Below are 12,393 nucleotides of genomic sequence, written 5' to 3'. Positions count from 1 at the left end.
GACACCCCATGGTCCAGTCAACTTGACATAAAATTAACCACCAACAATCTTTTATCTGTGATGTTTGCAACGGTCTTTGTAAAATAATAGCTTTACTGAGATATAATTAACATACCATATAATTCAGTCACTTAAAGTGTATAATTCAATGGTTTTTAGTATATTCGCAAATATGTGCAACCATTACCACAGTCAATTTTAGAACTGAATTCTAAATTCACAATTTAGAATTCTGAATTTAGAATTTTATTTCCATCTCTTCAGAAAAGAAACCTGGGCTTCCCTGGTGGCACAGTGGTTGAGAGTCTGCCTGCCAATGCAGGGGACACGGGTTCGTGCCCCGGTCCGGGAAGATCCCACATGCCATGGAGCGGCTGGGCCCGGGAGCCACGGCCGCTGAGCCTGCGCGTCCGGAGCCTGTGCTCCGCAACGGGAGAGGCCACAACAGTGAGAGGCCCGCGTACCGCAAAAAAAAGAAAAAAAAAAAAAAAAAGAAACCCACCCATATTAGCTATCACCCAACTAGCTGTGGGTTTGTTTTCGGTTTTTTTTTTTTTTTTTGAGTCCTCAGTATTTTAAGTTCTTTGTATAACATGTTTTTCATCATCATATCAATATTCTATCTTTCTAAATCCATTGATATGCTTATTTTTCTCTTTTAAACTGTAGAGATCAGGAAATTACATTGACAAATTATTGTATTACTGAGATAAGCACAGTTTAGCCATGAGGTTCTATTTTATACACAATTGGATTTGATTTTTGAATATTCTATTTCAGACTATTTGCATCTACCTTCACTGAGCGAACACTTAGAGTGCCTGCCTGCTGTGCGTCAGGCAATCTTCAGGCACTTGACATCCTCAGTAGACAAAAGAAAGCCCCTGCCTCACAGATCTGTGGAAGGAGAGAGCTCTCTGAAGTGGAGCCAGGAGGCCTGGATGGAATCTGGCCTTTGACCACTTCATGTCCTAATGCAGGCCTCCAGAACATCCGTCAGAAACTCAAGACACTTATCAGACACCTACCCTACAATGCCTGGTGACAGCCGTCCTTGAAGGACACACATTTCCCTTCTTGTGTCAGAGCGCAGCCTCGTGGCTTTTGTCTTACAAGCCCCCGACTCTTTCTCTTCCCCAGGACACTCTTTTTATTTTAGCCAAATCTGTGTCTCTTGAATTGCAGTTCTTAAGACCCCAAAACACTTCTTATTTGCAGCCTCCTGCAGTTTTTTTGGTTGACAGAGCTCACGCTCTGTCTGCATTTTGCTTTCCTTACACTGTCTTTGCCGGGCTGTGGGGTCAAGGTTGTCCTAGCCCCATGAAATGGTTTCTTCCCTTCTCTGGAAGTGTCTGAGTCCATTATCATCTGTTCCTTAAAGGCGTGGCAAAACTCACCTTCTAACTCCCCGAGCCCTGCGCAGGAGGCAGGAAGGCAGGAAGAGAGCTTTGACTAGGGATTCCATTTCTCTAATGGTTATAAAATTATCCAGTTCTTTTTTCTTCTTGAGCTGATTTAAGTAACTGATGTTTTCCTATAGAAGTGCACATTTCATCTAAGTTTTCAAACCTATTGGCATAAAGTTGCCATAATATTCTTTTGGGATTTTAAAAATACCTCCCTTTTCTGTAGTTATACCTCCCTTTTAGGCTATACTTTCAAAAAAAATATTTTTTTATTGACGCATAGTTGATGTACAATATTATGTAAGTTACAGGTGTACAATACAGTGATTCACAATTTTTAAAGGTTATATGCCATTTATAGTTATTATAAAATATGTCTATATTCCCTATATTGTACAATATATCCTTGTAGCTTATTTTATACATAATAGTTTGTACCTCTTACCCCTATATTGCCCCTCCCCTCTCCCCTTTCCCCACTGGTAACCACTCTTATTCTCTTTATCTGTGAGTCTCCTTCTTTTTCATTATATTCACTAGTTTGTTGCATTGGGCTATACTTTTTATTTGTGCTTTTTTTCTTGATCAGTCTTGCTATAAAGTTATCTACTTTATTAGCCTTATTGAGAACGAGCTTTTTAGGATTTTGTTATCTTGGTATTTTAGTTTTATGTTTCATTAATGTCTGCTCTTAGCATCATTTATTCCTGCTTTCAATTTCTCTTTGGTTTACTCTATTATTCTTTTTTCTGGATTTTTAAGATGAGCACTTAACTTATTTATTTTTAGTCATTCTCTTATCTTGATAATTGCTTTTAAGACTCTAAGTTTTCCTCTAAGTATTGCTTCAGACTCATCCTATGAGCTTTGCTAATTATTGTTCAGTCCTAAATATTCTGTACTGCCCACTGTGCTGTCTTCTTCAACCCAAACCCTCAGCTTTCAAATATGGGGAAGATCTTAAGTGACTGTTTACTAGTGCTTTCTATTTATTTAAGTAATATCAAGAATGTGCTGGACTTCCCTGGTGGTTCAGTGGTTCGGAATCTGCCTGCCAGTGCAGGGGACACGGGTTCGATCCCTGGTCCCGGAAGATCCCACATGCTGCGGAGCAACTAAGCCCGTGTGCCACAATTACTGAGCCTGTGCTCTAGAGCCTGCGAGCCACAACTACTGAAGCCCACGTGCCTAGAGCCTGTGCTCCGCAATGAGAAGCCTGCGCACCTTAACGAAGAGTAGCCCTGCTCGCTGCAACTAGAGAAAGCCCGCGCAAAGCAACAAAGACCCAACGCAGCCAAAGAAAAATAAACAACATAAATAAATTTTAAAAAAAAAGAATGTGTGCTGTAGGATTGTGATTCTTTAATGCTTGTAGAAATTTCCGGAGCGACTTAACAAGTGATCGGTTTCTGTGAATGCTCCTTGTGCCCCAAATAATGGCTATTTTATTCACTATCAATCGGCAAGTTCTGTGCGCACCAGCCGATTTGTGACTGCTGTGCTCGTGAGTTCTTTTACATCCTGTCTAATCCCTGATCAGCTTCATCCTTCAGTCTGATAGAAGTATAAGTCTCTTAAAAGAGGGTGGACTGTTGATTTCTCCCTGTAATTCTGTCGGGTTTTGCTTGGTATGCTTTTTGAGCCGTGCCGTTAGGCTGCATCTTCCTTTTATTGTTACGTAATGTACTTCCTGATTTTTACAAGAGCTTTTTTCTCACCTTCTTTTTCACTTCTATTTTGGCTGATGTTAACATTACACCAGCTTTCTTTTGGTTAAGGTCTACTTAGTTTATCTTTTTGTACCCATTTAATTTTAAATTATGTACTATTTCAAACATTCAGAAAGGTACAATGAATAATATTTAAAGCTCTGTGTACCCATTACCCAGCTTAAGAAATAAAACTTTAAAATGTAGCTGAAGTTCCCTCAATAGAAATCTCCAGTCTCATTCCTCCTCTCCCCAAGCCCACCTCACCCTGAATTTGGTGTTAAACATTACCATGCAAGCTTTTACACCTGTACTTCCATATATACCATAAACTTGTTATGCAATGTGTTTTGAAACAAGATGTTTCCATCCTTATTAAATATTTAGTATCATATGCTAAACCATAATGGAAAATAATGGAAAAAGAATGTATATATGTATAACTGAATCACTTTGCTGTACAGCAGAAATTAACACAACATTGTAAATCAACTATACTTCAATTTAAAAAATTAGTTAAATAGTATCATATGCCTTGTATTATTTCAAATCTTGCTTTTCTTTTTTTTTTAGCTTAACATTGCTTGTGATCCATGTTAATATAGTTAATTCTAGGTCATTCACGGTCTTGCTGCACAGACGGAACACACCCTCCTTATCCACCCTCCTGATGATGAACAATCAAGAGGTTTCCAGCGTTTTGCCATCATACACGATGCTGCTGTGATGGTCTCGCAGGTCTCTCTCTGTGCATTAGGCCAGGGACCTTCCAGAGCACATACCCACAACAGCAACTGCTGTTGTGTGAGTTCCGGTGGGTTAGATACTGTGACATTACTTTCCAAAGTGGTTCTACCAACCCACCAACAGCATAAAGGAATCCTCATTTCTCCACATCTTCTCTAAAACTTGAGACTGTTAGATTTCTTAATTTCAACTAAACTGACAGGTGGGTTTACTTTGCATTTCCTGACTATGCGTAAACAGATGACGGTTTTTACAGGTCTACTCATCAGCCCGATTTCCTGTCCCGAGTTCCTTGCTTGCACACTTTGCCCTTTCCTGCTGCATTATTTGTCTTTCCTTTTTGATTTGTGGAAGTCTTCGATTTATTCTGGTTATTGGCTATTTATTCTGGCTGTTGGTTATTAGCTAATGCTGTGGAAACATCTACTCCCAGCCTATGACTTGTTCGTTTGACCTTTTTATGGTGTCTTTTGATGCACAGAAATTTGTATTTCAATAGCCAAATCCGTCAAAGCTTTCCTTTATGATCTGTGCTTTTCTACATCTTCCTTAAGAAGGCTTTCCCTGCTTTCAGTCAGTAACATTACTCTCCTGTATGTTCTAAAATTTCAGAGTCGCTCTTCACATTTACGTCTTAATTCATCTGAACTGATATTCAAATCTGCTACAGGGTAGAAATCCAACTCCATGTTTTTGTCTATGGATAACCAAACTGTCCATCTGCAGTGACAACATGAGTGTTCTGTGTATATAAGTATTTCATCTGTAAATAATGACATTTTTCTTCCTTCCTTGGCAATCCTGAGAAATGTTATTTCATTTTTTTCTTATTCTACTGCACTAAGACCACTGATACTAGCATAATCTGCTAAGGGTTTTTATTTGCAAGGAGTGTTGGGTTTTATCATGGGATTTTCTTTTAGAAAAAAAAATTCACGATGGACAGTTTCAAACATACAAAGTGGAGAGTGTAATATATCCCTACGTACTCATCACCCAGCTTCAACAATCAACACAATTTGTCAGTCTTGTTTCATCTGCCTCTCTCTCTGGTGCTTGGCTGTGCTTTTGCTAGAGTTCAAATGTTTTCTCTGATCATATGTGTTTTTTTTCCTTCTTTAATCTGTTAAGATGAATTACATTAATAGACCTTCTAATGTTAAATCATCTTGCGTTTCTAGGATAAATTCAAGTTGATCATAAAGATGATCTTTAAGTACATCCAGTACTTCCCTCAGGACGTTTTGTCTCTCTGTGTGTGACAGTAATCTATATGTTCGTTCTCTTATATTGCCCTTGTCTAGTGTTTTCATATCAAGGTTATTCCAGTCTCATAAAAGGGTGGGTGTTTCCTCTTTAACTTCCCTGGAGTCGTCTGTATAAAATTGGAGTAACCTTTCTGAAATATGCAGCAGAATTCACTTGTAAATCTGTCAGCGTGTCTCCAGGGCAGGTAGATTTTTCAATTATTCAATTAGTATTCAGAAATTATTCAGTTTCTGAAATAGCCCAGCTTTTCTGCTTCTCCTTGGGTTAATGCACCTTTTCTCCCCATTTATCCTCTTTCCTAGACGTATCCATATCCGTGTCTGCAGCGCTTTCAGCAGTTGGCTGTGACTCTCAGAATCTGTGTCTGGGTGTGTCTTTCTTCCACCTCGAATTGCGGCTCTCTGAGTGGGTATTTCAGGCCAACAGGGACCGTCCTCCAATATTTTAAAGTTGCTTTTCCCAGACCTTCTGGCATCATTGCCACGAGAGGCCTGCCATCAGACTGGCATTCTTTTGCAGGAGCTCTGTCTTTCTAGAACAGATTTCAAGATTTTCTCTGTATCAGGCTGTGTCCAGGTCTCAGCTCTTTCTGGAACATCGCTGGCGCCCTCTCTCTCCACCTCTGAGCCGCAGCTGGCTCAGGTCCTCCGCGTTCTTGAGAGGATCACGTCAGTGTGCGGTTCAGCCTCCACTTTTTATTTAAGCAGCTGTGTCTTTTACTTCCAGGAATGTCACTTAGTTATCTTTCGCATTAACCGGAGATCCTCAGTTCCGAGGTGGCTTTCTTCCGTAATTTTGTGCTGAGTTCTTCCTTCACCCTCTGAGGGTTAACGGCGCCTGCATTAGTGTGCTGCTTCAGTTTCTTAGGAGCGGCTCACCCTCCACCTGTGGGCGTGGTCAGGCAGCTTCACCAGGAGCAGAGTTCAAGCTGTTCTCCCCCTGGTCACATGCCTCCCTGTGCCCTCTCCAACCCCATTCAGAAGCAGGGGCTCTGGCCCGGGTCTCAGGCCCTCGACCCAGCATCATCCTGTGGGCGTCACAGGCCCGGCTGGGCCAACAGTCTGTCCTGGCCGTCCTCTCAGCCTCCTCCAGCCTCGACCACTCTCTCGGCCTCCTTAAAGGGCTGGACGCTTCCCCAGCTCTGAGTCAGTCAAGCCATTGGCGATGCTTCTGATGGAGAAGGTGCGAAGGGTAGTACGCTGACGGGCAACCCAATCCTTAAAGCTCAGAGGACGGCGAAGCCACAGGACCCGAAAGTGGGGTCGGACAGGAAACAGAACGATGACAGCCCGGGGTCTGGAGTCCTGCCAGGCCGGGAGCAGACGAGCCTCTGGGAAAAGAGCTGCTCTGCTCCACCCAGGTCGGGAGGGGGGCTTGCGGGTGACATCACGAGACTGAGTCACTCTGTCAGCAAGCGTCTAGTGTGGTTCAAACGGTCGGCTGGAAAGACGCCTTCCTTTGAGAGAGGAGCCCCAAAGGTCCCCTCTCCATACACTCATTGTGGCTCCAGCGCTGGCTGGGGGGCAGCGCCAGCGGCCCCAGAGGCCAGGAGCCAGGCAGGGCCCTGGCCAGAGCACCTGCAGCCTGTGGGCTTCCCTAAGTGCCATTGTGGGCACCCCCGCCGCCCCCGCCTGTCCTGCTTGGCCTCAGGTGTGGCGGAGGGTGCTCATTGGTGAGGCCAGTTGTGGGGCACCCAGGGGCCACAGCTCTGTGAGGGGGACGGCGCTGAACCGGGAGAGTCCTCAAGAGGGAACCAAGGCTCAGCGTCCCCAGGGGCTGCGGGCGGCATGTTTCCAGACACAAAGGGAAACAGGGGCCGCTGGGGCCAAGCCATTGGAGGGAGAAGCCTGGGGAGTGCTTTCCACTCGACTCTCAATGGACGACGGCTGTGATCGGTTCCAGGTCTCGGGGGCAGAGAGGTAAGTGGCGACCTGAAGCCAGGGCCTCCCAAGGTGTCCACCTGTTCCTCGGGCAGCTCCTTCCCGACCTGGTCCCAGTGCGGGGGGCGCACGTCAGAGGCGGGAGGGGCTGACGGGGAAGGCAGGCTGTGTGCCCTGCACACCCGGCAGGGGGGCCCCACACGCCAGAATTGAGCCAGGAGCGGGAGCCTTACCTGGAAGACCGTGAGGATGGCGGCGGGGAAGGTGTCGAAGTTGGTCGTCGGAGTCTCGTCCTGAAAGTTGAACCTGAGAGAAACAAGGGTCTTGGACAGAGGCAGCTCCATCGGGCTGGACGGGCTGCGTCTGGTGCCAGCGGCCCCCCTCAGGACCCTCAGGGAGGGGAGCGGAGGACGCGCCCGGGGCGGCACCATCCCCTCTGAGCGCTGCGTCCGGGGCCCGGCCTCACTTACTGTCCCCCGAAGAGCTGCATGCCCAGCAGGGCGAAGACCACGATGAAGAGGAAGAGCAGGAAGAGCAGGCTGATGATCGACTTCATGGAGTTGAGCAGCGACACCACCAGGTTCCGCAGGGAGCTCCAGTACCTGCGGGGAGAGGCCTGGTCCGAGCGCCTGGACGCCCGGACACGGACGCACGTGCCTGCGGCTTCCGGCGCCTGCTGGCCTGAGGGCCCACGCTCGGTGTGTGGAGAGTACTTTCTCAGGGGTCCAGACCACCCGTCTGGGCCGCGCCCGCCCCCTGCCCACGGGGACAGCAGACGCCGAGGGTCCAGCGCTGAGCTCACGGTCGCCTCCTACACCTGCTCCCCAGTCTCCCCACCCCCACGACCACGCTGCCTTCGCCCCTCAACCCCCTCAGGCCAACTCGCGGGAAGCGAGGGCCACGGCCACACAGGAGAAGGGGCTTGCACTGGAGCATCCATCAGCATCGCCACCCTCAGCACGCGGATCCCCGCGCCAAGAGCCTCCACTGAGCAGGCCGGGCACGGGGTGCAGACGCTGACCCCAGCGGCCCTTCCCAGAGGGCCAGGGCCACACAGTGCGGAGCAGCCCTCCAGCCTCGACTCCCTTCCACCCCACCCCTCCAACGCTCCTGGGGGTCCGAGACTCTGTCCCTCTCATTCAGCTGGCCCCCCCTGGCTCACAGGCCCCCTGAGGTCTGCCCACGGTCTAGCTGCTGCTGGCTTGCTGGGTGATGAGTCCCCTCCAGCTGCAAGCCCCAGGAGAGCCCAGGCGGACGTACCACATGCCTCTGTGCCTTTGCACTTGCTGTCCTCTGCCCTGGACTAGGGCATCTGCCTGGGGCATCCCTGGGCCCTTGTCCCCAAGGCTGCTTCACAGAGGCCCACCATCCTCCTCAGGCTCTCTGACTAGGTAGGTGAGAGTTAACGGGAGATGGGCTGGAAGACTCCAAACAGCCTTGTCGTGGGATGGGCGGGATGTAGGTCAGCCCACGTCAGGACAGGGGCCACCCGCTTTTCAGGAGGAAATGGAGCTGCTAAGATGCCAGGCCCACGACCAAGGAGAGGGCAGCACCGGCCGTCACCTCCTAAAGCCCCTTCTCCCGCAGAAGCAGCAGAGCATGGAGGGCAGGCGGCGCAGGGCACCCAGCAGCCTTTGTGGGCCAAGCCGACCGAACTCCCGTCAAAGCTCCTCCACGGTTAAACTGTCCTGACCTCGAATGGCCTCAGGTTTGGATTTAAAACAGAATAGAAAGACCGGGAGGCTGTGTCGGTCACTGCAGCGGGGGCCTGGAGCCCAAGCCACCTGCGCAGGCTCGGTCTGGACCATCCCACAGTCGTCGTGACCCGGGCCACCAGGGACACTGCGCGGAGGCCGGTGCCAGGCACGTGCGGGCCACGCGCTCCAGCCGCTCGCGGGGTGGGAGCCTCAGAGCCTCGGGGTGGCTCGGGTACCACCGTGGAGTCCTACGGCCATGGCCGTTGGGGTGAGGGCAGCTCTGCTGCTGCCGAGACAGCTGTGGACAAGGGCGGCCCCCCTTCCCAGCACTGCTGATCTGGCAGAGAGCGGGGAGGTTTGGCCTGCGTCGCATTCTGGCCTGGGCCTCAGCCTCCTTGTGGGCAAAAAGGAGAGACCTGCTTCCAGGCTGTGAAGAGCCAAGTGGGATGAAACTGAATACACGGTCAGGGCCCCGTCCTGCCACCGAGGACAGGCCAGGCAGCGTCGGCCCCGAGTGGAAAAGGCAGGCCTGGGAGTTCAGGTCAGAAGGTCAGAGTCCTGTCGGGCCAGGACGGGAGCAGGGCTGCAGGGTAGGTGAGCAGACTTAGGGGCGGGACGATGGGAAAACATCCATCTGATAACCTCTGTTTTCTCCATCAACTATGGAGCAGAGTCATCCTTTGAGGTTGAAAGGTGGGCTTGCTGATTTCAAGAGAGGAGACAGGGTGAAACCGTGGGGAACGAGCTAACGAAAGAACCAGAAGTGCTGGGGCAGTGCTGAGGCTGGACATGGCGCTGCAGGTAGACGGGCTCCCAGGGCCGACACGAAGTCCTGTGGGCTGTGGCCCTCGCTCGCGTGGGCTGCTTTGTGACTGTCTTCTGTTTTTAACCAGTTAAAACCCACAGAAAGAGATTCCAGGCCGCTGAGGGCAAGACCCACGCCGCCCGTCCCCAGGAGCGGCACCCGTGTTGGCTTGGCTCCCACACTGCCTGCGCCCCCGCCCCCCAAAGCACACGGATGACATACTTCGTGACTTTGAAGATTCTCAGCAGCCGGAGTGCCCGCAGCACACTGATCCCAAAGGAGGTTCCTGGCTTGATGGCCGCCCAGACCACTTCGAAGATGCTCCCCACGATGACCTGCAACAGAGATGAGTCAGCCTGGGGCGCGCGTGCGGCTGCTTCTCTCCGTAAGCATCTGCCCCGCCCACCCTGTCTGCAGCTCAAGCCACAGAAGGCGACAGGAGGCACAGGCCTCACACTGAGCCCCCGCCGCCTCCGGGAGCTGCAGACGGTGTCCGCCCTTCCCCCACCCAGACACACCAGGAGGACACAGAACAGGGGCGAGTGGGGCTGCAGCTTTCCCGGCAGATCCTAAAGCCTCCTCGTCTGATGCCTCCCCTGTGCTCCGTCACAGCCCGGTGACCCTCTGGGGCCGGCAAACCGCCTGCGACAGCTTTGACTGTTACGCTGCTCTCACACAGACCAGCAGACTCTGCTTCCTTGTAACATCCCCTTTCTGGTCCTGCCACCTCTGAGATGCTCCAGTTCATAACTGCATCTTGTCTTCTTCCGAACAGCGGGAGCCAGCAAGTACCACCAAGGATAGATGGGCGCAAGCCTGCCCCTTGTTTCACCAACAGTCATCCTGGGCGCCGTCCACGTTGGTGGACCGGGACTTGCGGGCAAGAGGCCTGCCCCTCCTTCCAGCCACTCCTCAGCATCAGTGTCTCACGTGAGGGACTCAGAAAGGACAGAGCAGCAGGGCTGAAGCACAGTGGACCCCTCACCCAACGGCAGCCAAACAGAATTCCCTCCCTGGCCACTGCACCTCAGGGGGCACACCCGGGCTTGCGGTCAGCGTGAGCGCTCGTGTGCCCTTCGTGTGTGCGTGGCTAATCCTCACTCCCTCTAAGCTGGCTTCTGCAGCTGGTGTGGAGAACTCCACTGCCGAACGTCGATCTCTTAAATTCCCTTTCGCTTCGCTGGGTTCACACATCACCCAAGGCTTCAGTCACTTCCACCCACTTCATACCAGCTGCAAACAGGATCAGCTCGACATCAACATCCTCACCAAGCCTGACCAACAGTGACTATGCCAGGGCAGCGGTCCCTGCGGGTTAGCGCTGGTCCACGACCCTGCGTGTCTGGTCTGCTGGCTGCACCAGCTCCGCATCGCCCCAAATGCACAGCCTTCCGCTGCACGTTTCCCCCCCTGGACGCAAGCACACCATTCAGGGGAGTTCAGACCTGCTCACAGCTGCTGCACCCACCACGACCCTAGCAGGGCAGCGAATGGAGCGAGCTTGCCGCGTCTGTCCTTGGTCCCCCGAAAGTCACCACAGTTCGTCTCAGCGTCACGCAGCACCCAGATCGTGCCCGGGGCCGAGGCCTGCTGCTTTCGGAATCTGCTTTCTCTCACTGTCACGCTTCCAACATGTCTCCTATTTCCCAGTAAGCCTCAGCATTTGCTCGCATTGGTTCACAATGTAGGTGGCCTCTCAGGACGGCCCCCATGATCCCCACTGCTGCGGGTCCCCCTTGTACACCCCCGTCCCCTGGAGGGTGGGCTGGACCTAGTGACCCACTTCCAGCAAACAGAACACAACAAACGTGACGGGCTGGCACCTCTGAGAACAGTTACAAGAAGCCTGAGGCTTTGGCCTTCGCGCTCTCGGCCCTCTCTTGGGCCACGGCTGCCGTGTTGTGAGGACACTGGGGCAGCCTGTGCAGAGGCCCACGTGACCGGGCCCGAGCCTGCCAGCAGCCGCCAGAGTGAGGCCGGAGGGTGACTCTCTGAGGTCTGTCAACAGTCACGAGCACAAGCTTGGAAGGGAGCTCTCCAGCCCAGCGGGGGCTGCGAGGACTGAACCTCGGGAGGGACCCGAGAGTCACAGCCTGACTGCTCCCCCACCGGAATGAGAGGACAACATGTGCTGCCTTAAGCCACTAAGCCCTGGAGTAACTTGTTACCCAGAAGGAAAGACCAACCGACTTCGGAAGCAGGAGTGCCGTGCTGCTGAACTAAGGTGCCCAGGCGCGGGGCGGCTCTGGAGTCGGGGGGCGGCCCCAAGCAGCACAGCGGCGACGGCCTGAGGCGCCCTGAACACACTCTTCCGAGGACTCTGGACGCTGAAGGTGCCGCCCGTGAGGCCTGCAGGAGAGTGAGGGGGCACAGGAAACTAAGGAGGGGAGCGGGCAGAGAGCCACGCTGCAGCCGCAGGGGCAGCGGAGACGTGCCTCCTGCGCTGGGGCGCTGGCGGAGGCGCTGTCCAAGCAGCGTGCACGCGGCGCTGCTGCCTGGCATCTCCTGCTGCTCGCGGCCCAAGGCGGGAGGAGGGCGGGAACTGAGGAAGCGCTGCTAAGTGAAGAGAAGCCACAACTCACTAGTTTGGGAGATGCTCAGCCTCTCCAGAGACCAAATAAGGCCAACGTTAAGAAATGGCACGGTCAAAAAAAAAAAAAGAAATGGCACGGTCTAAAAATGAAGCCAAGGGCACAATGGGGGCTGGTATGGAAGATCCCAAAAGATCAAAGGCGGGGCCTCCGAGCATATTCAGCTGCTTTCCGGCCCTTCAAGGGATGTAGGGTGAGCCTCGCAAATGGGCCTCTCGAAGCAGTAAGTCCTCCAGGACGTGGGAGGGTGTTGACCTTGGTCATCTCAGCAGCAGCTCAGTCCGAGAAG

The 12,393-nt window shown here is 52.0% G+C and overlaps 1 protein-coding gene and 1 long non-coding RNA gene across 4 annotated transcripts in view; one reads left to right on the top strand and one right to left on the bottom strand.

The window, feature by feature from the left end:
* Window positions 1-12,393, bottom strand: part of CACNA1B (calcium voltage-gated channel subunit alpha1 B) — a 194,171-nt gene that overhangs the window by 104,415 nt on the left and 77,363 nt on the right. For all 3 annotated transcript variants that reach the window (XM_049711160.1, XM_049711158.1, XM_049711159.1), the window contains 3 exons: window positions 9,736-9,848; window positions 7,482-7,613; window positions 7,245-7,317 (listed from right to left, as the gene is read on the bottom strand). In XM_049711160.1, coding sequence (XP_049567117.1) covers window positions 7,245-7,317; window positions 7,482-7,613; window positions 9,736-9,848 — 318 coding nt within the window. The remainder of the gene's footprint in view (window positions 1-7,244; window positions 7,318-7,481; window positions 7,614-9,735; window positions 9,849-12,393) is intronic.
* LOC125964748 (uncharacterized) overlaps window positions 2,450-12,393 on the top strand; it is a 237,139-nt gene continuing 227,195 nt past the window's right edge. The window contains exon 1 of the long non-coding RNA XR_007478005.1: window positions 2,450-2,529. This is a non-coding gene — a long non-coding RNA (uncharacterized LOC125964748). The remainder of the gene's footprint in view (window positions 2,530-12,393) is intronic.

The sequence above is a fragment of the Orcinus orca genome, chromosome 6 (genome assembly GCF_937001465.1).
Source record: "Orcinus orca chromosome 6, mOrcOrc1.1, whole genome shotgun sequence".
NCBI classification, from domain to species: domain Eukaryota; kingdom Metazoa; phylum Chordata; class Mammalia; order Artiodactyla; family Delphinidae; genus Orcinus; species Orcinus orca.
The sequence above is the reverse complement of the archived record's forward strand: the minus strand, read 5'-3'. Positions and strand labels throughout refer to the sequence as shown.